The following is a 26,044-nucleotide window of genomic DNA, read 5'->3' on the forward strand; positions in this document are numbered from 1 at the left end:
CTCTACCAGGTGAACGCCACAGTGCCATTATCAGGCCGCTCTGGTCTTCTGGGAGAGCTAAGGAATAACTTCTTCAGCGATGTTGCGTGTGGAAAAGGCCGAAAAGCGAGCAGTACATTCTGCATCACTACGTCTGGGCTGCTCTGTGAGTTCAACGACAAAAGAATGCTGGACAAGTGGGTGGAGCTCAGGGTGAGTCACGAGGATGCTGATTGGTGGTTGTGTAAATAAACAACTTTGGCAGCTACTTATCGCAATATGAGGAGGGATGCTTCAAATTTTAAAGAGCCTTTGATTGGACAGAAAACCTGACGAGACGCTGAAGTGCAGGGTGATGTCGTCAGAAATCATTTATACATGTTTACAGAAGCTAGAGACCAGCTTTAAATGCATATATCTTGTGAATTAGAATTTTATAATCATTTTAATAGATAACATTATGGCTAAACTGTTCATTGCATATGCTAAAAAACGTCAGGTTTGATTACATGGGGTCTTTGACGATTTTGTATTAAAGGGGTGGTCCACTACGATATCATATTTTAAACTTTAGTTGATGTGTAATGTGGATGTGTGAACATAAACAGCATCTCTGAATGTAAAACGCTCAAAGTTCAATGCAAAAGGAGACATTGGCTTTTACAGAGTTAGCTTAGCAAAGCCTACAGCGAACAAAGTTTGGGGACTAAAATGAAAAATACATCCGGACTAGTGAGATTATAAAGGTTTCCAGTTACAAGCACACACCCTGCTCAGTGAAGGGTGCGGCCAGATGTGCTGTAATGTTATAGCAGAGAAAGCTAAAATGTCTTCTAAACGCTCTTATTTCCACAGAGCTCGTTCTGTTTCTGTATTTAGTCTTCCAAAAGACATGACACAAAGACAGAAGTGCTTACAGTTCAATATTAATTATGTTCCAGAGAATTATAAAATAATATAGCTAGCATTTGACAAAGGACAGCTTCCATAATCTTTCCCAGTTCAGTGCTGGATTCAGCCAAAAACTTCAGAGTGAAGGAGTAGCTCCAACTGTAATAGCAGAAGCTGTGGATTGTGAGCCACAACCTGTAAGTGTTTTTATTTGTTAAATAATAAGTGTTTGGCAACGTTTCCAGTTTAGCTACAAGTTCATATTTATCCATCAAACCGCTGTAAACACCCACAATCTTCACCAGCGCTGCAGTGTCTTTTTATGCAGCGGCTTTCCCTGCATATATCAAATAACGATTTCGCAAAAGATATGTGAATGTATCATTTTACTTACACATGCTTATTCCGAATATATGTGAGAGACACTTGTCAGATTTTATTTTAGAGAGCAGGCATGAGGTTCAGCTTTGTCCTCTGTGTCATTTTCATACTGGTTCAGACACAAACTGATTCGGCTAATATGACATTTGTTTCCATGTTAGATGAGTAACTGTATATAGTCAAAGTAGGATATGTGAAAAAATAAGATGATTTTTTACAAATGAAGCATTAGCACACATTGCTTTGCATCTTATAAAAACAACCAAGCCTTAAAAATAGATTCTGGACCACCCTTTTAAACACACCCATATTGAAAACTTATATTTAGCTGTTAATTAAAAAGACAAAAAAAGCATATTTCTTATAAATAACATATTTTGCAGTCATCCCTGCTACTCCAAAGCAATTTATTCTTGAAATGTAACTTTTTTTGTTGCTGTGCTTTTTTTAGTTTTTAACTTTAGGCTTCATTTTCTGTGTTTTATCTGTTAATACAGTTGAAGTCAGAATTATTAGCCCTCCTGAATTATTATACCCCCTGTATTTTTTCACCAATATCTATTTAACGAAAAGAAGATTTTTTTTTTCAACTCATTTCTAAACATAATAGTGTTAATAACTCAGTTCTAATAACTGATTAATTTTGTCTTTGCCATGATGACATCAAATGAAATTTGACTAGATATTTAAGACACTAGTATTCAGCTTAAAGTGATACTTTAAAGGCTTAACTAGGTTAATTAGGCAAGTTAGAGTAATCAGGCAAGTCAATTTATAACGTAAAAAAACTTATCTGCTTTTATTCTAGCCGAAATAAAACAAATAGGACTTTCTCCAGAAGAAAAAATATTATAGGAAATACTGTGAAAAATTCCTTGCCTTGTTAAACATCATTTGGGAAATATTTAAAAAAGAAAACAAAATGTATAGGGGGACTAATCATTTTGACTTCAACTGTATGTTGAACGGAGGGTGTTGATGTGTTAATGGAGAGTGTATTAACTCTCAATGCCGCTGCTGTTATCATCTAATATTAGTGTGTTCTGCTTCTCCTCTCACACTGTCCAGAAAAATGACAGTTTCGCAGTAAGTTCTACATCAGGGATTCAGCCATCTCGTCTCATTGTGAAGTGATTGAATGTAATACCACAGTGCTGCTGTCAGTCATGCTCACCTGTTTGACCACATTCACCTGACACTTATCACTCTAATCTCAAACAAGCATTTCCCTGTATGGACCCTTTTCACATGTCCGGGTTTCTCAGCAGCAGCAGAAGTCCTCATAGTTGGGTAAACTTGGAGCTCAGTGAATGGGAGAGTATAGCCAATATTTTTTTGCAGTCATATTTGCTTAAATAATAAAAGAAAAACTCAACTAAAAATAGTGTTATCAAGGCTTTCAGAAAAAGGAAACAAGTTGTGTGAGACTGAAAATGGCAGAAGAAAAAACAATGTCAAATTTACTCTCCCACTCATAGATGCTGCATTACAAACACCCTACATTACAATTGGTCACTAGTTTTTTGCAATTTGATCCAAAGATCTTATAATACAAAGTATAGCTTTTTTTAAATTCTAAATACTAAAAACTTTTAAGGATTTAAGATGCTGATGAGTGTTAAACATGTCATAACCGTTGTGTGAAAAGGGTCCATTCATGGCTAAAACCACAGATAATCACCAACCACTAAATAGCCATAAGTTGTTTCGTATTTGACTTCAGGCTTTGTTTTTATTTTATTTTATTGTTACATTTGTTTTAACATTATCTTATTTAGCTTATATTGTCTTGTATTTTCTTTTCATTTATTTAATTATTCATTCATTCAATATTTTTTAATTTACTACGTTTACTATTGTAAAACATAAAAACAAATTTGTGTGTATAATAAAGAAAATCAAACAAGGAGTCTCAAAAACCCTTTTGTATGAGGAACTACTTTCTTTCGCCATTCATTCACATCTGTAGCTGACGTCAGAACAGCAAAAGCCGTTGCTACTTCACAAACGTCACTTTAGAGCTAGTGTTTGAATGATTCTCTAGCGTAATGTCTAAAGTGATGTCTAAACAGGTGATTTTGCTCACATTTTAAGATTATAAGGCAGAACCTCATGAAATGCCATCAATCTACAGAGATTTCCTAGAATTTGTCTGTTGCAATTGGGATTTTACAAAAATGAACCCAGAAAAAGCCAGAGCAAAGCAAACACCACTATTTTCTGTGGTTTAAATACAGCACTACAAAACACAAAAGAGAGAGATCAACTTACAATTTCACTTACCAGATTTATAATGATTTGCTCAGCTGTAGTTTGAAACTTGTGCTAAGAAAATGCTGTTTTTTCCCCTAAGGACTTATGCAGCCTTTGTTGCCATCTTGTGGCCGTATGTCAACTGTCACTTTCTTTGGTCTCTTCAGGAGATGACCGCTGACACACTGAATCTGAGGCTCTGAAATTATAAATAATTTAAAATAGGCACTATTCTTATAAATAAACTGCATAGTTACAATAAAAAACAACTACATTCTCTGCAACAAAAGCCTCAAAAGTACATTATGTTATCCAACAGCAGGAATACTTGTCAAAAACTGTAGAGTGTCCATTGCTTATCACTGTATGTGGGCGGAGTAATACACAAGGTTGAAGGGTGAAGAGGCTGGACGAGTGCTGTTATTTGCAGAATAACTGTTGTGTGTGTTTGTGTGTGTGTGTGTGTGTGTGTGTGCGTGCGTGCGTGCGTGCGTGTGTGTGTGTGCACATATATGTAATATTACATGTAATATATTATATAATTATTATAACATAATATTATATTAAAATATATATATTATTTTTCTATGCATAGCTGTAAAACTTGTTTAATTGTTATTTTTTTATTTTAAAAGTAATGTTTCATTTATATTTTAGGTACCAAAAACAGTTTAAACTATGAAATCTGCTTGTAATATGCATAAAGCTTTAAATATATATATATTCAAAAGAGAATCTGTGCTAAATGAGTCTTCTAGAAAAGCATGAGAATGTCAAGCGGACATGTTGTAAACTTGAGCACATGATTAAGAGCCGATACGAGACCCTCTTACTAAAACTAAGTGGGTCATGAAGCAGGTGGAGCTGCACAGTTCTGCTTTTGTGGCCTTTCTGGAGCCACTGCAGAGAGTCAGAAACCAAAGCATTCAGCCTACAAAAGCCTCTCTGTCCAGCAGTTTATCAACCACACCAGACACCGTTTCAGCTTGTTTATCTGAAAAATGAACTTTGCTCACACAACATGAAGCTTATTTATCAAATACTCTTCTCTGTCTGCAGCTTATCTCTCTGTCAGTTCAATTAGATTTCAATAAAGGAGGCTCTTACAATCCCATATTACATTACTCTCAACAGCAGCATTTAACCGCTGGTGGAAACACACAAATAATCGTTCCTCATTTAACTGGTTCAAGCACTAATATTAATTATCTTTTTTTTGTATTTCATCTCTTTATTGCTGGCTGTTTCATATTGTTGTTTTATATCTCATCAGATGTTTATTTGAGCATCGTGCAATTTTCCATGTGGAGTAATGAAACATCTCATCAGTGTAATGCACCGAGCTATCATTAGGTTCAAGTTCAAATATAATATACTTCATATTAACTTGGCTCATACAGCAGATATGGCTTTGTATTGTTGTAAAAAAAAAACTTTTGGCGGATTCCCAGTGATTATAAATGCCCAGTGTTATCCAACAATTTGTGTGATTTAATTTAATTTAATTTAATTTAATTTAATTTTATTTAATTTAATTTAATTTAATTTAATTTTATTTTATTTTATTTTATTTTATTTTATTTTATTTTATTTTATTTTATTTTATTTTATTTTATTTTATTTTATTTTATTGTTTTTATTTTATGTTGTTATTTTATTTTATATTTAATTCAATTTAATTTAAGAAAAAATTTAATTAATTTAATTAAATTTAATTAAATTTTATTTATTTATATATTTTACTTTATTTTATTTTATATTGTTTAATGTTTTTTGTTTGTTTAATTTAATTTCATTTATTTATTTTATTTTATTTTATTAAATTTTCAGTTTCATTAAATTTCATTTAATTTTTAATTTCATTTATTTTTATTTAAATAAAATTTTTTATTTTTTATTTAATTTATTTTAATTTAATTTAAATTTATTTAAATTTATTTAATTAAATTTAATTATTTGGACTTTGAATTTATTTGAATTAATTTATTTTTTTAACCTCAGTTCTCAGGGACAACTATTATGTTGTTAATATAGAAATATATATATGTATTTAAATATACTGCATATTTATTTGCTTATGCCACATTAACAAATTGACCAAATGCATTTTTATTTTACAACACATAATAAATATGCACAAAAAGTAAAATATGTTTGTCACATGATGGGTAATATATGACATTTGTTTTTATATATTATGATTATTAATGAATATAGTAAGCATTTTCTTTTAATTATAAAAATTTACCAATAAAATATCAATAAATTCATTTGTAATGCTTCATAACACTTAATGCAAAGAATTGAGGTAATGGCCGGATCAGGTCATGTCTCTAAAGTTTCTCCAAATCTCTGTCTGTGTGTGTCTCAGACCAGTATGGCCACGTCTCTGTCGGTCTGCGAGGATCTGATCTTCTGTGGTTGTGCTGATGGGACTGTGAGAGCCTTCACCCCCACTGACCTGCACTTTATCTGTACCCTTCCTCATCCTCACAGTCTGGGTACAGACATCGCCACGCTCACTGAGGCCAGGTGAGAACACATTCACACACACACACACACATGCACTTACAGTCACACAAACACGCACACTGTGGATCATGTGAATCAGTGAGTCGTTAACTGGAGACTCTCTTTGACTGAATAACTTGAACTTGAATCAGTGATTCTTTAACTGGAGACTTGCTTTGACTGAATTATTTGAGTAAGTGAGTCTTTAACCTGGAGACTTTCTTTGACTGAATCATTTTAATCACAGAATTGTTAACTTGAGACTCTCTCTGAAAGGATCATGTGGATCAGCGAGTTGTTAACTGGAGACTCTCTTTAAATGGATCTTTTAAATCAGCGAGTAGTTAACTGGAGACTCTCTGACTGAATCATTTGAATCGGTGAGTAGTTAACTGTAGACTCTTTATTACTGAATCGTTTGAATCAGTGAGTTTTTAGCTGCAGACTCTCTCTGACCGAATCATTTGAATCAGCGAGTAGTTAACTGGAGACTCTCTCTGACTGAATCATTTGAATTGGTGAGTAGTTAATTGGAGACTCTCTCTGACTGAATCATTTGAATCAGTGAGTTTTTAACTGTAGACTCTCTCTGACTGAATCTTTTGAATCAGTGAGTAGTTAACTGGAAACTCTCTAATACTGAATCGTTTGAATCAGTGAGTTTTTTAACTGGAGACTCTCTCTGACTGAATCATTTGAATCAGCGAGTAGTTAACTGGAGACTCTCTCTGACTGAATCATTTGAATCGGTGAGTAGTTAACTGTAGACTCTTTATTACTGAATCGTTTGAATCAGTCAGTTTTTAACTGGAGACTCTCTCTGACTCAATCATTTGAATCAGTTAGTAGTTAACTGGAGACTCTGACTGAATCTTTTGAATCAGTGAGTAGTTAACTGTAGACTCTATTACTGAATCATTTGAATCAGTGAGTTTTTACTGAAGACTCTCTCTGACTGAATCTTTTGAATCAGTGAGTAGTTAACTGGAGACGCTCTATTACTGAATCGTTTGAATCAGTGAGTTTTTTAACTGGAGACTCTCTCTGACGGAATCATTTGAATCAGTGAGTAGTTAACTGGAGACTCTCTCTGACTGAATCGTTTGAATCAGTGAGTTTTTGACTGGAAACTCTCTCTGACTGAATCATTTGAAACAGAGAGTAGTTAAATGTAGACTCTTTATTACTGAATCGTTTGAATCAGTCAGTTTTTAACTGGAGACTCTCTCTGACTCAATCATTTGAATCAGTTAGTAGTTAACTGGAGACTCTGACTGAATCTTTTGAATCAGTGAGTAGTTAACTGTAGGCTCTATTACTGAATCATTTGAAACAGAGAGTAGTTAACTGTAGACTCTCTATTACTGAATCGTTTGTATCAGTGAGGTTTTTAACTGGAGACTCTCTCTGACTGAATCATTTGAATCAGTGAGTTTTTGACTGAAGACTCTCTCTGACTGAATCTTTTGAATCAGTGAGTAGTTAACTGGAGACGCTCTATTACTGAATTGTTTGAATCAGTGAGTTTTTTAACTGGAGACTCTCTCTGACGGAATCATTTGAATCAGTGAGTAGTTAACTGGAGACTCTCTCTGACTGAATCGTTTGAATCAGTGAGTTTTTGACTGGAAACTCTCTCTGACTGAATCATTTGAAACAGAGAGTAGTTAAATGTAGACTCTTTATTACTGAATCGTTTGAATCAGTCAGTTTTTAACTGGAGACTCTCTCTGACTCAATCATTTGAATCAGTTAGTAGTTAACTGGAGACTCTGACTGAATCTTTTGAATCAGTGAGTAGTTAACTGTAGGCTCTATTACTGAATCATTTGAAACAGAGAGTAGTTAACTGTAGACTCTCTATTACTGAATCGTTTGTATCAGTGAGGTTTTTAACTGGAGACTCTCTCTGACTGAATCATTTGAATCAGTGAGTTTTTGACTGAAGACTCTCTCTGACTGAATCTTTTGAATCAGTGAGTAGTTAACTGGAGACGCTCTATTACTGAATCGTTTGAATCAGTGAGTTTTTTAACTGGAGACTCTCTATTACTGAATCGTTTGAATCAGTGAGTAGTTAACTGGAGACTCTCTGACTGAATCGTTTGAATCAGTGAGTTTTTAACTGTAGACTCTCTCTGACTGAATCTTTTGAATCAGTGAGTAGTTAACTGTAGACTCTCTCTGACTGAATCATTTAAATCAGTGAGTTTTAACTGGAGACTCTCTCTGACTGAATCATTTAAATCAGTGAGTTTTAACTGTAGACTCTCTCTGACTGAATCATTTAAATCAGTGAGTTTTAACTGGAGACTCTCTCTGACTGAATCATTTCAAATCATAGAGTCATTAATTATAGACTCTCTCTCACTGAATCTTTTTAATTAGTAAATTTTTAACTGAAGACTTGCTCTGACTGAATCATTTGAAGTCAGAAGTGAGGACGAGGATAAATGTTTTCGATTGGCCATGTTGGTCTGCTGTCTCACCTCATACATACTGTATGCAAATCCTCTGATATCTGCATGTGTTTTAAGATTCAGAGTGTATTGGTGTAGTCTGGATGAAGCGGCATCTGTTTAGCATTCACTGCATTTCCTCCAGACGTCAAACACACAAGTACACGCTCATAAATATGCAGAGACCAAGATCTTGACCTCTGTTATATATGTCATGTTATTCAGGAAGAGACTGAGACGTGTCTTTATCTTTTTGAGTTTACCGTACCATAACTATTAGACAAAAGAAAGAGTTATTTTTCCTTTCATTACTTGTCCGCTGTTGCTTTTGTAATGCAGATCTCGACTTTAATGTATTATATTATATTATATTATATTATATTATATTATATTATATTATATTATATTATATTATATTATATTTTATATTATATTATATATTATATTATATTTTAAATTATATTATATTATATATTATAATTTATTATATTATATATTATATTACATTACATTACATTATATTATATTATATTATATTATATTATATTATATTTTATTTTATATTATATATTATATTATATTATATTTTATATTATATTTTATATTATATTATATTATATTATATTATATTATATTATTTTATGTTATGTTATGTTATGTTATTTTATTATATTATATAATTTATACACTGTAAAAGACCATTTTATAAAAGAATATGCAAATGTAAAATCATAAAACAAGCCAAGCATTCTAGTGGATTCACCAATCCCAGAAGTCACTCTGTCTTCCTGTCCATCTCTCTTCATAATTGGCAGTAAACGGTAGTGGTGTGGATTCTACTTCCAGAAGAGCAGCTGTTTTTACTCTCTTTAATAATAATAATAATAATACATTTTATTTAAAGGCGTCTTTCTAGCAACTCAAGGACACCGTACAATCAACAAGAGCAATAAAACAACAAAATAATAAAATATACACAGTAATAGTGCAAATAAAATTAAGTATTAAAAGCCATCTTAAATAAGTGGGTTTTGAGTCTTGATTTGAATAGTGTAAGGGAGTCAATCTTTCTGATGGCAGGTGGTACTGAGTTCCAAAGCCGCGGAGCAGAGCGGCTAAATGCTCTGTTGCCCATAGTTGAAAGGCGAGAAGAGGGAACAGACAAGTGGAGGGAGGAAGAAGATCTCAGGGTGAGAGAAGGAACAGAAATGTGGATGAGGGCAGACAAATATGGAGGGGCGAGATTGTGGATGGCTTTGAATGTTAACATCAAGATCTTAAAGTCAATTCGAAAATGAACAGGTAACCAATGAAGCTGCTGCAGGACAGGGGTGATGTGATGAGAAGAAGGGGTTCTGGTGATGATACTGGCAGCTGAGTTCTGAGTTCTTTAACTCTTTAAAGTCCACATGAACTGGAAGCTGTGATCTTTTTTTTGTGGGTTTTTTTAGCCTTTCCTTGAAAAGCAGAATATTAAATGAGAAAACAGTGGGTGTGGCTTGTTACTGCAAGCTGATTGGATGTAGTAAAGTAGGCATTTCATTCAGAAAGATCGGTAAAAGGGTTTGGGGAGAGTTATTACAACCTAACAGACTCCTCCTCCTTACCGTTTCTGTTTGTTGTCCAAGCTGGAGGGGCGTGGCTAATTATGTTAGCCCCACCCAGTACCTCAGACAGACGTAATCTTGAGAATTTAACTGAAATTAAACAGGAAGTGCATTTTCAGATTTTAATTTTAGATTACAAGGGGAAATTATTAGAAATAGCCGCAAAATAATTTTTTTCACCATAATACTAGCAATAAGAGCTAACAAAATCAATACGGTTTGTTCTAATTTCATGTGTGATTTCTCCACAGCCACCTGTTCTCCTACAAGCAGAATGTGCGTTATCCTGATGCTGTGGCCGTGTCTTATGACCCCAGCAGCCGATGGCTCTCCTGCGTCTATAATGATCACAGTCTGTATGTCTGGGACGTCCGGGACCTGCGGAAAGTGGGCAAGGTTTACTCTGCTCTCTACCATTCGTCCTGCGTGTGGAGTGTTGAGGTGAGAATTAAGATGAACACTTACTTTTTTTTTTTATGCAAACATTAAGACTGTTATTGAAAACTATAGTGCTGATTAGGTGGATATTAAGTGAGTTGAAAAAAGTAAGATATAAAATAAAATAATAATTAAATGTAATGTTTAAATATGAATTGACAAATATGATGAAATTAAATGAAACTTAATTAAAATGAAATATAAAATAAAACAAAATGTAACATTAATGTAAAAAACATAATATCAAGTATAATTTTTTATAGTTAATAATAGTAAAATAGTTAAAGTTAAATATAAAATAAAAAATAAAAGGAAATATAAATAAGAATGACATTTTAATAAACTACACAAAAATACAAATTTTATATATTTTTATATATTATTTTATACATTCAGTTGAAGTCAGAATTATTAGCCCCCTTTGAATTATTTCCAAAATGATGTTTAACAGAGCAAGGAAATTTTTACAGTATGTCTGAAAATATTTTTTCTTCTGGAGAAAGTCTTATTTGTTTTATTTTGACCAGAATAAAAGCAATTTAGATTTTTTTTAAGAACATTTTAAGGTCAAAATTATCAGCCCCTTTAAGCTATATTTTTTTCGATAGTCTACAGAACAAACCACAGTTATACAATAACTTGCCTAATTACCCTAACCTGCCTAGTTAAGCTAATTAACCTAGTTAAGCATTTAAATGTCACTTTAGGCTGTACTGTCATCATGGCAAAGATAAAATAAATCAGTTATTAGAGATGAGTTAGTAAAACTATTATGTTCAGAAATGTGTTGAAAACAATCTTCTCTCCGTTTAACAGAAATTGGGGAAAAACATAAACAGGGGGGCTAATAATTCAGGGGGACTAATAATTCAGGGGGACTAATAATTCTGACTTCAACTGTATATGTACATATATAATGAAAATGACAAATAAATTCAAATAAAAAATGATAAAATTCCTTTTTTAAATAATAAAAAAATTATTTAAACTACAATTTAAAATATATTTAAGGTAAAACATTTAATGTACTTAAAATAAAATATGAAATTAAACAAAAAAGAAAATTTAACATTAAAGTAAAAAAAAACATTCAATATAAACTATAATTTATTATACAAAGTGAAATTAAATGTATAAAAGAAAGCATAAAAGAAAAATTAAAAAGTACAACAACAAATAAAATATAAGATGAAAAAAATGTAATGAAAGAGAAAATAAAATGAAAAGTAAAATGACAAATAGATATGTATATATAATGGGCTACGCTTTGGTCAGTGGTTAGCATAATTGCCTCACAGCAAGAAGGTCGCTGTTTTGTGTCCTGGGTGGGCCAGAATATAAAATTTTATGCAAGATATAAAATAAATAATAAATAATATAAATAATCAAATTTTAAAAATATAATGAAATATCAATTTTTTTATTTGTAAAATGCTTCATATTATATAATTTTAAATTTGCTTACAAAACTAATTTTCAAGTAGAAGAATTAGATCAATTCAGTGGAGTTTGTCCAGACGTCTGTCTGGCGAATATGGTAGGATTTTTAGTCCTTTCATTGTGTTGAGTGTTGACATTTGGGCTGTGAAAATTATGCGTCAGGTCTTTTGTATCAAAGTCTCATGTTTTGTATTATTTTTGTGTGGCCTGATGTGAACTCATACAGGGTTATTGTCTCAATAAAAACCCACCCGCTGCTAGTGTCAGCCTGTAAATCTTGTACTTGTAGTTATTTTGTATGTTATCCCATCAGGAATGTTCCATGTTTGCCTTTTTTGTACCAGACGAAGGTGCTTTAAGGTGCTTTTGTTCACTGTGACAGGCTACAAATGTCTAAAACTCCTGCAGGATTTGTCGACACACATTAAACTCTGTGTTTTCAGGTTGTGTCATGGGTGTTTGTTTGTTTCAGATCCCATGATTCATGACTATGACTTCCCTTTTGGTTTGTTCTGTCCTCTTTGTTCCTGAAATACATCTCTAAATAAAGCCCTGAATATATAATCAATGAAAATCATAAAATGTCAAAAAACAAATGTAAAACAAATTAAATGAATTATAAAATTGAGTATCAAATGAAAGATTTAATGCAAAATAAAATGTGTGATAAAATTTTAAATGAGTTGAAAATTAAATCTAAAATTATGTATTAAAAAGTATATAAACTACATGTATAATTAATTATGTAATATGTATATATCAAATATTATAATAATAACATGATACTTTGCAGGAGTTTATGTATGTATATATGTATACGTTTACATACTGTCTGTTTGTATGTCAAGTTTAATAATAGAAAATATGACATTTTTAGTTTTAAGAAATATTTCAGTTCACAATTTTACACTCACAAAACTAATTTTAAGGGTTTCAAGAAGAGGAATTATATCAAAAATAAGTAAAGTTTATTTATAAACTAATTTCGAGAGGATCACGTGCTTATGATTGACAACGGTTGGTCCTGCATTAGCTAACACGATTCACCAATCAGATGATTTCAAACACCCTAAATAACCAAATTGGCACCATAGATGAGCTCTTCATTAGCAGTATATCTTTCCATAGCAATCCCTAATTTGTCATTATCCGTAAATGAGAAGGGAGTTCTCAAGATCTACTTGAGCTCAAACTCCCCTCTCGCCCTGCAAATGGGAGGGAACCCCGGGCTCAAGGATCTTTGCTCAGGGCTCTCTCCTGGGACAGCATACCAAACACTCTTTATGATCAATCATCAGCTAAGTGTGAACTCTTGAATGTAGTTATTTTAAGTAATGCTGGGAAAAAATTTATCGTGATTAGTGGCATCCAAAATAAAAATTTGTTTTGACATAATATATGTGAATGTGTGCTGAGTATATGTTTATACTTTATATTATGTATATATAAATACACACACGCATGCATATATTTGAGAAAATGTTTATATATATATATATATATATATATATATACACACACACACACACACACACACACACACACACACACACACACACACACACACACACACACACACACATATATATATATATATATATATGTATATATATATATAGACACACACACACACACACATTGTAGGTGGGCATAGATACATTTTTAAAATCTAGATTCATCTAGATTAAAATGGCTCATTTGAATTCTGCTGAAGGCATTCAGAATTTCATACTTGCTTTTGATGTACGTACATACAGAAAATGTTGCATCACAAAGTTCACAGAGCCCTGACGGTGTGTCAAACATTGAGTATGTTTACATGGGCAACATTACTTTAATACGATTTTAATATGATTAAAACAATACTGTGATTAGGAGTCTACAATGTAAACAGCGATTTTTGATGACCTTAATCCGACTAAAGTCATAACTGAACTAAACAGAAATGGAATTAAGACATGGAGAATGCAGATATTAGTGGCATTACTGACAAACTATTATCGTCATGTAGGACTTTTTGCCATATTTTCTGATAAGATTCACACAGGCGGCTGTCAGTAAAGGACCGCGCACACACACACACAGACGCACACACAAACAAACAAACATCGCGAAATGCTGAAGTTCTTTTTCTTTCCATTTGGCGTGCGTTATTAAATTCCATTAACACTCTCACCAGTCCTTGCTCATTATTTGCGCCTAATACCCCAGTTTGTTACGGGGCATAAATGAAATATTTATGAGTTTATATATATATATATATATATATATATATATATATATATATATATATATATATATATATATATAAATTATTTATACATCTAAATGTCTATGTATCATTTTGTTTTTATGTATGTGTGTTTATCACATATGCATAATAAATATACAGTATATAACACACGCACACACACACACACACATATTTTGGATGCACTTATTTACAATTAATCTTTGTCCAGCACTAATAATAAGAACCAATTTTTACTATAGTAATGAACTTAATAATATGAAAAGTTTATATTTAGTATCATCTGAAGTTTTAGATGTATTGTATTCTCTTGTGTTTGGCATTCGTGATTAACGCTTAGTGATGACCTCATAGACTTTGAAGGCCACACTAGAGTAAATACACCTGTGTTTGTTTGATTTTGTGTGTGTTGTATCATCTCTTTTTCTTCTGTCCTCAGGTTTACCCAGAGTCGAGGGATGGAGAGCAGCCGCGTTTGTCTCCTGGATCCTTCCTCAGCTGTTCATCTGACAACACCATCCGTTTGTGGCACACAGACGCCCAAAACACCAGCCTCAGCCGAAACGTCATCAGCAATGTAAGATTTGTGCACAAAAAAATAAATAAAACAAATGAACTCTAGTGTCAAAGTTATTCGCCCTCCTGTCAGTTTTTTTTCTTTTTCACATTAATTTTTTTACAGGAATTTTTCACAGTATTTCCTATAATATTTTTTTTCTTTCTGAGAAAGTCTTTATTGCTTTATTTTGGCTAGAGTAAAACCAGTTAAAATTTAGTTTAAAAACTATTTTAAGGTCAATATTATTAGCCCCCTTAAGCAACATTTTTTTCAATTGTCTACAGAACAAACAATTGTTATACAATGACTTGCAATTACTGTTTACAAGTGCTGAGGAAGAGCGGAAATTGAGATTTAATAATGAGCAATTGTTTCTGACGTGCTGTAAGCAGTCGACCAATCGCAAGAGACTGGGATATGATGTGACCAATCAGAGCCGAGTAAGCTCTCTTGGTAAGTTATTAGCGGAGAATTTCTGTGGTTTTATATTATGGATAGTGCGCTCACTGCGCTGGGTCCCTCCGTTAGTAGCGAGATTACTCGATGCACGATGCCAACAGTCGGTCGGCCAGTAAATAGATATAATGAATAAAAATACACAGGCCTGTGCGTATAGACATATAATGTAATGCTGTACAGTAACGTGTCATTTGTTTGTTTCATTTGTCTTCATTTTAATCGTTTTGTGATGATGTGATGGTGTGCTTTATCTGCCTGATCTGCTGAAGTGGGCGGGTTGTGTGACATTTGATTCAGGGGACGTTCTGAGGGCCTGGTTTTGCGTGACTACTAGCCCGACAGTGGACACGCAACTTGATTTCGGCCTCACTGCTCAACCTTCCAGGCGATTGGCCTGCCCCGGCCTGATAAAAGCCCTGACTCGCACTGGCCCGACAGTGGAAATGCGGCTACTGATAGCAGAGTGTACAGTTTCCCAGAAACTATCAATTTTTGAGCAATGCCAGAATGTTTGAACACTTTGATATTATCAGTTTTAGTGGAGGTTTAAGGAAATTGATTGCAAAAAATAACTTTTATATATTTTTGCAGATTTTACAAATGCCATATTGCTATTTTCTTATCTTATACAACAGTATGTCTCAATCTAAATGAAAAGCAAAAGTTGGGTGACATGGTAGCTTAGTGGTTAGCACTGTTGCCTCACAGCAAGAAGGTTGCTGGTTTGAGTTCAGTTGTCATTTCTGTATGGAGTTTGCATGTTCTCCCTATGTTGTTGTGGGTTTCCTCCTGGTGCTCCGGTTTCCCCCACAGTCCAAACACATACGCTATAGGTGAATTGACTAAACTAAACTGACCCTAGTGTATGAGTTTGAATAAGTGTATTTGGATGTTTCCCAGTTCTGGGTTGCAACTGGAAGGGCATCCGCTGTGTAAACCATAAGCTGTAATGTAAAAGTCACATATTGCCATTTTTCCTCCACCATAGGATCTCCAGAAGATCATTTACATGGACAGCAACACCTCCACCCTGCTGGACACGGACTGCACCATCTCCAGTAACTCTGAGAAGGTGGACCCGCAGACCTCGGAGAACCGTACAGGCATCAGGACCATGTGTGTGAGTCCAGACGGGCTGCATCTGGCATCAGGAGACCGTAACGGCACACTGAGGTCTGTTTCTCACATGCCTGCTTAACACTTCTTCCGCTCTAATTGATTCCACTTAATTGATCCTCTGAGGGTTATAATGGAAAGGACAATGTGTTTGTGCATGCATGTGGGAAAAATATGTTACACTTTTAGCGACTCGTGCTAACACTTCACTGTAAGGTCACATTTGCTAAAAAGCAGGTGGTATGAGGGTTTTGAAAAATAGCTTCCTCACAGTTTGTAACTTAGTTTTCTTTCAGTGTTGCAACAGTATTGACAACATATTAAAAAACACATTATAAATACTATACGCCTTTTTCACGGATGGTCGAACGCACATCCGATAGTCGCGCTAGTAGCATATGCTCTTAGTTTTAAACCGTTAAGATATATACAGTTAAAGTCAGAATTATTAGTCCCCCTTAGAATTTCTTTTTCATTTTAAAATATTTTGCAAATGATGTTTAACAGAGCAAGGAAATTTTCACAGTATGTCTGGTAATATTTTTTCTTCTGGAGAAAGTCTTATTTGCTTTATTTCGGTTAGAATAAAAGCAGTTTTTAATTTTTTGAAACCCATTTTAAGGTCAAAATTATTAGCCCCTTTAAGCTTTATTTATTTTTCTGATAGTCTACAAAACAAACCATTGTTATACAATAACTAATTAACCTAGTTAAGCATTTAAATGTCACTTTAAGCTGTATAAAAGTGTCTTGAAAAATATCTAGTCAATTATTATTCACGGTCATCATGACAAAGATAAAATAAATCAGTTATTAGAGATGAGTTATTAAAATTATAATGTTTAGAAATTTGTTGAAAAAAAATCTTCTCTCCGTTAAACAGAAATTGGGGGAAAAATAAACAGGGGGGCTAATAGTTCTGACTTCAACTGTATATATATATATCCATACTCGCGTATGGATGTCAAAAAATGTAATATTATGCTATGTAGGATACAAGTCTTACAATACATTGAATAAAAAACACGTACAAACAATTCCAGACTGACTTATTTCAGCAGTATTGACATGTTGTACATTTACATAGTGCTTGAGTCAAATTAAGTCTGTTGCCCTCCCTTAAGATAATTATCTATGTATGTAAAGAAATACTAAAGGTCCAGGTTCCCTCTCATCAAACATTTATTACATTGCATATTTATTATACATTTCATATTATTTCATATTCATATTATACATGTATTTAAACATTTATTATTATATATTTTAGCTGGCTTATATCTCTTAACGGTTTAAAACTAAGAGCATACACTATGATGAAGTTCGCACAAATGTTAAGAGTCTTTCCTAAACCATGCTTACGAATGGATGGTCACCCACCTTCATAATTAAAAATAAAATTTTTGTGGAAAAACTTACATCCTTTATTGTGTTTAGAGTGTGGAATGATAGAATGTCGGTTCACAAGACAATAAACATCCACTTTAAATGGTAAATGTTGGCAAAGTTTTCAAAGAGGTAGTGAAAACTAGCATATCTGACGTCATTGCTCTGGCAAATTAGGATAAGCAACTATCGCTCTACCGGATGTGCTTTCGACTTTCCGTGAAAAAAGACCTATTATCTCTTAAAAGAAAGATTTGGCTTCAAATTGCCTAAATGAGTCATTATATTTTTTTAATATTTTGCCTGGTGATGAATTAAGAACAGTTTGAAATGGGTATTTTGTTTCTGACATGGAATACTTAGACCAATCAAAACACACTTGGCCAGCTGACCAATCAGAGCAGAACTGGCTTCTAGACTTCAGACTGGACTGGTTTACAGTCCTTCAGAATTGATTCAGTCACACTGTATTTAAATACTTGCAGAACGTTTCTTATATTAAATGCATATTCTGCATTCTGACTGATTAGTACATAGGTTAGTGTATGCTCCATTCAGCCATTTTCATTTCTGTCAGCTTTGTGTTTAATTAAAGAATTAATAAACTATTAGGGCTCAAAACTATTTTTTTTACATTATGTGGAATGTAGCCATGTAAAAAGGGGGTAAAGTTCATCCAGGATGGTTGTTTTGACAAAATAAAGCCCTTCAGTCTTATATAAGAGCACTTTACTGGACTTTAACAGGCTGCCATTAATAGCCTGTCATGTTTTATTCTGCAATAAAAAACACCTGGATGTGCTTTATGCTTTACTTTACATTGGTTACATAATAATGCAGCAAATGTATTAGCCGTTTAGATGCTCACTGAACTTCTGTTGTTTCCAGAATCCATGATTTGGAGAGCATGGAGGAGATTCTAGACGTTCAAGCCCACGACTCTGAAATCTTGTGTTTGGAGTACTCCAAACCTGAGACTGGTGAGTGCGGCTGCTGAGTGTGTTTTTATAGATCTGCAGCTGATTAAATCCTGCTCTGAGGTAAAGAGAAGTGCTGATCCAGCTCAGATGCTCAGCAGATGCTTAGTAACCTTGGAGTTGCCTCTTCAAACATGTGCTAACAGCAGCTTTTATAGCTAACGTTTACACTGCAAAACACCACTGTTTGAACTGGGCCTTCAAACCTGGTGCAGGTTAAATTTGGAGGCAAATTTGTGGTCCTACTGTAGGTTAAAGTCATAGTTGGTAAATAAATTTACATTTTCTGTTCATTTGCTCATCTGCAGGCCATACAATGACATTAAAAAATGTTTAGCTTGGTTGGTGATACATACAATTCAAGTCAATGTCATTGTTTGAAATATGCATGGACATCTCTGGAAAAGATGGCAGCATATTGTGCTCCAAAATCTTTAAAATGTACTTTTCGGCATTAATAGTGCCTTCACAAAAGTGCAAGTTATCTTTGCCAAGAGCACTGACATAACCTCATACCATGACAGATCCTGGCTCCAGATCACACGTTGTCTATTTCTTCCAAAAGAATACTTGCAATACTGATTCATGTTCAGGTGCCTTCGAGCCCAGAGAAGTCAATGGCACTTCTGGACAATGTTAACATAGGGCTTCTTTTTGGCAGAGTACAGTTTTAACTGGCATTTGTGAATGTAACTATGTATTGTGGTACAATGAAACACAAGTCAAAAGTACATTTTTAAATCACTACTTTCTTTTTTATTTGCTTTTCAATACTTTCACAACTGTTTTTCTGATTTTTATTTGTATATTGAACTGAGAAATCCTATCTATATTTTTTTTAATAATCTCTTATTGATTTATGAAGTTGTTTGTAATTATGTAGCATGTTTTTATCTATATTGATCTTGCCATAGATGAACCAAAAGTTGCTTATGTGGCAATAAACAAACAAACAATACAATCTCTGACTATACATTTGAAATCTTATGCAGGAAAGAAAACATCAAGAAATTGAACTTTAATTTATTTCTACATTGTTACTTTTAATCAACATACTTGAAGCATTTATTAGAGTAATCCAGTTGATAACATCTGCAATGTGCTATAGATTTACCAGAGGGAATATAAAAAAAACAAGTAAAAATGTTTAAAAATTAAGTTAATTCTATCCAATTAAAATGTTTTCTAGCAGAATTTTAATTTTATTTCTGTTTTATTTGTAATAATAAATAGTAACCTACATTATTTTATTAATCATATTTTTATATATTTTTATTGTTATTATTATTATTATTATTATTGGTTGTTATTATTATTAATATTATTGGTTATTATTATTATTATCATTATTATTTCATTGTTATTATTGGTTATTATTATTATTATTATTATTTATTTCTATTTTTATGCTTATTATTAATTTATTATTGGTTATTATTATTATTAATAATATTCATTAATTCATTCATTCATTTTCTTTTCGGCTTAGTCCCTTTATTAATCTGGGGTCGCCACAACGGAATGAACCGCCAACTTATCCAGCGTATGTTTTACGCAGCGAATGCCCTTCCAGCTGCAACCCATCCCTGGGAAACATTCATACACACTCATTCAAACTCATACACTACGGACAATTTAGCCTACCCAATTCACGTGTACTGCATGTCTTTGGACATTTGGGGAAACCGGAGCACCCTGAGGAAACCCACGCGAACGCAGGGAGAACATGCAAACTCCACACAGAAACGCCAACTGAACCAGCCGAGGCTCGAACCAGTGACCTTCTTGCTGTGAGGTGACAGCACTACCTAATAATAAGGTGACGTCACCTTATTATTAATATTATAATTATTAATTTATTTTTATTTTTGGTGATTATTATTATTATTATTAATTAAAAATTTTTGTGCCTAAATATTATTTTGGTGAGCTGCTAAAGCAACATTTCAGATTTTTTTCACGGTAAGTTATTAATACATTATAATTCATCAAATATATTTTATGTTTACATTTATTTTTAATAAAAGAATCACTTTTAATTATTATTTTACTACAACAACAATGCTTAGGCTGCTCTTTAATTTAAGTCTATGAGCTGTTTTTCACCCTTATTTTTGTTTGTCACTTGAGTAATTTTGGGTAATCCAGTTACCCGAGAAAATAAATAATGTAAATAATCAATTTGTAAAACAATAACACAAAAAAGCTCGCATTAATTTTCACTGTGTCTTCCCGCATAAACATTTAGAATATGCATTTGTCAGTGCAACTATTTTCTGTGGTAATCAACAGAAATGGATAGATGCTGTTGACAGAGCTTCTGCTGAAAATAACCCACAATGCTTTTTTCAGGGAAGTTAAATTAAATAAAATTTCTAGGAATCTATCCAAGAGAATAGATGCTAGCATGACGTACTTTGAGAAAACTGACATACCAGAAATAGATGACTGAGCAATAGTTGATCCAAAACAGCAAGATAATATACATTGGAAAGCGTCAGTACTTCAAAAAATCCAATGTGTTGTCATGGTTAAGTGATTAAAACAGACTATCATAGTATTTCCACTGTTGTAATGTACTAGAAAAGACAAGGTGAACAATTTAAGGTGAAAGTGGTGGTTGCTAAGGCATTGCTTAGTGGTTGCTAGGGTGTTATTTGATTTATTTATTAATTGTAATTTCATTTCAACATTATATTAGATTTTAGCAGATTTATGCAATGTCTTTAAAATGGGTATCTTTGCTTTATTTTTAAATGACTTTTATTTTGATAGATTGATAAAAGTTGTATTTATTTGATTATTTTATTGATTTTTTTTTTTTTGATTCAGTAAAAAAATATTTTTTGATTTAATTGTTTTTCTGTTTTATTTATAGTAATAAATAATAATTAAAATATATTTGTAATTATTTTAATATTTAGGTACTAAAATTTTATTAGTTAATTATTAAAATATTTTAAAATAATTGATGCTATTATGTATTACTACAGATAAAACAGAAATACAATTAAATCACGTTAGGAAAGTTTAATTAGATTTTATTATAACTTTTTAGCTTTATTTTATTTTAATTTCACTTTACACCTTGAAAAAATAAAGTTAGAATGTTATTTTAAAAATAAGGTTAAATGTTTTCTGACAGGATTTCATTTTATTTCTGTTTTAATTATAGTCTTCAAAATTATTTTTATTTTTTAAAATTTAGGTACTAAATTGTTTAATTTATAATTGTTTAATTTTTAATTAATAAAAAATAATTTAGATTATTATTTATTACTACAAATAAAACAGAAATACAGTTAAATCCTGTTAAAAATAAATAAAAAAAATTTATTTTGAGTGAAAACTTTTTTACTTTATTGTAATTTTACTTTAAAACTTGAAAAAATAAAGTTAAAGTTTATTTATAAAATAAATTGGAATGTTTTCTAACAGCAATTAATTTTATTTCTGTTTTATTTCTACTAATAAATAATACATTTAAATTATTTTTATTGATTTATTTTATTGATTCCCATTGATTAAAATCAATCATTTTGCCAAAAGAGAAGGCAATGCAGTCCAATTCACTTTTTGATAAATTGTTATTTTCAAACAATACCACAGACAGCGGTTAGGGGATTTGCACAAGGATTTTTACAAAATATTCTGGAGTAAGATGCTATTATGTATTACTACAAATACAACAGATATACAAGTAAATTATTTTAGAAAACATTTTAATTTGATTTATTGTTTTTTATATATATATTTTTTAGGGTTTTTCACCTTTCATTTGGATAGGATAGTGAAGGTTACAGACCGGAAAGCATTGGGAGCAGAGAGAGAGAGGGAAAGGGTCGGCAAAGGACCTCGAGCCGGGAATTGAACTCGGGTCGTCATGAGCACCATGGTGCTATATGTCGGTGCACTTAACCACTAGGCTATTGGTGCTGACTTAATTAGTTTTTTTACTTTTTACTTTAAGTTTTAAAGTAAGATTAAAATAAAGTTAAAAGTAATTGAAAAAAAATAATTAAAATGTTTTCTAAAAGGATTTATTTGTACTTTTATTTTATTTGTAATAATTCATAACAGCATACATTATTTTTTAAAATAATTTAATAACCAATTTAGTATCTACATATTATTTTAATGAGCTACTAAAGCAACATTTAAAGAGTTTTAATGTTTAGCTATTAATACATTATAATTAATCAAATATATTTTGTGTTTAAATTTAATCCAATCAAATGATCTTTAAAAACAACAACAACAATGCCTAGACTGCTCTTTAATGTACTGTAAGTCCTTGAGCTTTTCCTCACCCTTATCCTTGCCGGTTATGAAAAAATCTTGCCTCTAAACACCATTAAACTACAATAGCCTGATTCTCTCTGCTTCTCTGAAGCTCTTGATTCTCTCTGGCTTTAAAGCAGGCATATTCTAATGGCCTGTTTGTGCAGTAAGTTGTGTTGAGCATGTGTTGCTTTAGCTGCTAGTTTATATCAGGCTCTGGGCCAGACATTGAGCTGGATGAGAAACAGAACATCTGCTAGAACACACACCGAGGTACACACGCAGTTATTCTTCTCCTGCGCTCACTTGTAGCTGATAGGGTTTTTTCACTGTAACTAGATAAAAATGGCTTATCGGTAGGCTGGACATAATCTGCGCGCTAACATTTTCTTTACTGAACCCTCGGTGTTGAAAACTCTTAAAGGAACAATTCACCTAAACTTAAAAACTGTCATCATTTATTGTTAAAAAAAGCTGTAAACATTGACTTCCACACTGTTTGTCCTTCAACTGGTCAATGGTTACAGGTTTTCAACTTTCTTCAAAATATCTCCCTTTAGTGTTTAAAAGAAAGTAGAAACTCAGAACGTTCTGAAATCATGTGAGGGTAAGTTTGTGAGTATTCATTTGAGTGAACTGTCCCTTTAAATGCTGTTCAACCCGTAACTGTTTACACCTGGTATTAAGATGTGCTTTCATCAGTCAATTGATAAACCAATTTTTCCATTTTTCCAAAATAGGTTCCATTTTTTTTTACACATTTCTAAACAATATTTTGAATAACTCATTTCTAATTACTGCTCCTTTTATTTTTGCCATGATGACAGCACATAATATTTGACTAGATATTTTATAATATACTAGTATTCAGCTTAAAGTGACATTTAAAGGCTTAACTAGGTTAATTAGGCAGGTTAGGGTAATTAGGCAAGTCATTGTACAACAGTGGTTTGTTCTGTAAACAGTCGAAAAATCTATTGCTTAAAGGGACTAATAATATTGACCTTAACAATTTTTTTTTAAAGATTAACAACTGCTTTTATTCTCGCGGAAATAAAACAATTAAGACTTTCTCCAGACGAAAAATATGATAACAAATACTGTGAAAATTTGTTAAACAGCATTTAGGAAATATTTGAAAAAGAAAAAAGGAGGGTGAATAATTGTCTCTTCAATAATATATGAAGAATGTGCATTTCAACATGATCAACATGATCAAATCTCTATTTGTTCTGCTTAGGGTTGCAGAAACATCATGTTTTTGCTCTCACACTTTAAGAGTCATATGCATTCTTTCTTCACCGTGTGAACAGAGAGCGTTGGGGTGTGAAAAAGTTTGAAAAGACTGAGAAGAAATCACTCTCGACACAGCTCAATGGATACGCAACGTTTCAACACTATTTTAAAATGCCGTTCAGCTGGTTTATTCTTACAGAAATGTACTTACGGGGTACTGGTGAAGGTGTCAGATGATAATACAATGACAATATGAAAAAAACTCATATTCTTAGTACACAATCATTGACATTTTTGTAGTCTATTAAATGTTTTCTCAACAAGGCTGCATTTAATTGATCAGAAATCCAGTTAATGGAGACCTGTTATGCAAAATCACTTTTATAAGGGGTTTAAACACAGTTATGTGGAAACAGTGTGCGAAAATAAACAGCTTCTTTTAGTAAAAATTTATACATTTGATTTTTTCACAATCAAAAACATCATTCTCCTAAGCTGTCATCAGCCTGCCTATTATTGACTATCGCTTCCTGATTAACATAAGATTTTAGTATTGTTCTGAATCTGCGAATATGCTGACACATAGGCATTTGTAACTCCGCCCTCTTTTGAAAAGAGCTCATTTGAATTTAAAGCAACAGTCACCATAACGGCACAATTAGGATAAAAGCGGGGGAGGGCTAACGAATTATTAAACATTATTTGTGGGGTATTTTGAGCTGACATTTCACATACACACTCTAGGGACAACAGAGACTTATTTTACATATTGTAAATAGGTCCCCTTTAAAGTGTAATTTTATGAAATATATTTTAATGTAACCCTTTTGTATTTGAATATATTTTAAAATGTAATTCATTACTTCAGCGTCACATGATCCATCAGAAATCATTCTAATATGCCGATGCTCAAGAGTCTGCTTAGCATTTTTGTGTGAGCTGCAATGCAATGTTTTTGTTTTTTTAAGTATTTATTCAATTGGAAGTTGACAAAAAAAAAACTGTGGTTAATTAAAACTGAATTTTTTATACAATTATAAATGTTTCATTGCTGCTGAAAGGACATCCACTGCATAAAACATATGCCGAAGAAGTTGGTTGTTCATTCCGTTGTGGCGACACCTGATAAATCTGGGACTAAGCTAAAGGAAAATGACTGAATGAATAAATGTCTTAATTTTTATAAATGTAATGCATCTTGCTGAATAATTTTAATCTATTTTTATACCATCCACAGACTTAAACTAACTAAAAGGAGTTGTTGACTTGAAAAAAAAGTTTTTTTTTTTAATAATCTGTGTGTCTTTAGGGCTGAAACTGTTGGCCACGGCTAGCCGAGACAGACTGATCCATATTCTGGATGCGGATAAGGAATACAGCCTGCTGCAAACACTGGATGAACACTCTTCCTCCATCACTGCTGTCCGGTTTGCTGGTAAGAGCTAGTTATAATATTTTTTTAAAGAGGTACTATAGACCATTTTAAGGGGATGTAAACAAAAACAATGGTCCCAATGTATTTCCTGTTTTACATTTTTAATTTCTAAAGCTTCCAAGAAGAGCCACATATTGATAAATAATATTATCATGGCTGTTTTAACAATAAGTTATGATTGAATTGGCTCTTGTTACAGTTTTTAAATAGTTTGATAACAAGCAGGAAATGTTCATGGGCCAATCACATGACCACATTGAAATGGTCTATTATACTCTTTTTATAAACAGTTGAGGTCAGAATTATTAGCCCGCCTGAATTATTAGCCACCCTGTATATTTTTTCTCCAATTTCTGTTTAAAGATTTTTTCAACACATTTCTAAA

At 32.4% G+C, this 26,044-nt stretch overlaps 1 protein-coding gene across 8 annotated transcripts in view; it reads left to right on the plus strand.

Annotated features, from left to right (window-relative positions):
- Positions 1-26,044, plus strand: part of mapkbp1 (mitogen-activated protein kinase binding protein 1) — a 111,687-nt gene that overhangs the window by 52,534 nt on the left and 33,109 nt on the right. For 4 of the 8 annotated variants that reach the window (XM_087289780.1, XM_087289784.1, XM_087289781.1 and 1 more), the window contains exons 7-14: positions 10-192; positions 2,320-2,337; positions 5,876-6,036; positions 10,333-10,522; positions 14,650-14,787; positions 16,217-16,401; positions 18,619-18,710; positions 25,534-25,659. In XM_087289780.1, the coding sequence (XP_087145906.1) occupies positions 10-192; positions 2,320-2,337; positions 5,876-6,036; positions 10,333-10,522; positions 14,650-14,787; positions 16,217-16,401; positions 18,619-18,710; positions 25,534-25,659 (1,093 nt within the window). The remainder of the gene's footprint in view (positions 1-9; positions 193-2,319; positions 2,338-5,875; positions 6,037-10,332; positions 10,523-14,649; positions 14,788-16,216; positions 16,402-18,618; positions 18,711-25,533; positions 25,660-26,044) is intronic. The other 4 variants (XM_087289782.1, XM_087289786.1, XM_087289783.1 and 1 more) reach the window with 1 other exon arrangement.

The sequence above is a fragment of the Danio rerio genome, chromosome 17, assembly GCF_052040795.2.
Source record: "Danio rerio strain M-AB ecotype USA chromosome 17, GRCz13ab, whole genome shotgun sequence".
Taxonomy (NCBI): Eukaryota; Metazoa; Chordata; class Actinopteri; order Cypriniformes; family Danionidae; genus Danio; species Danio rerio.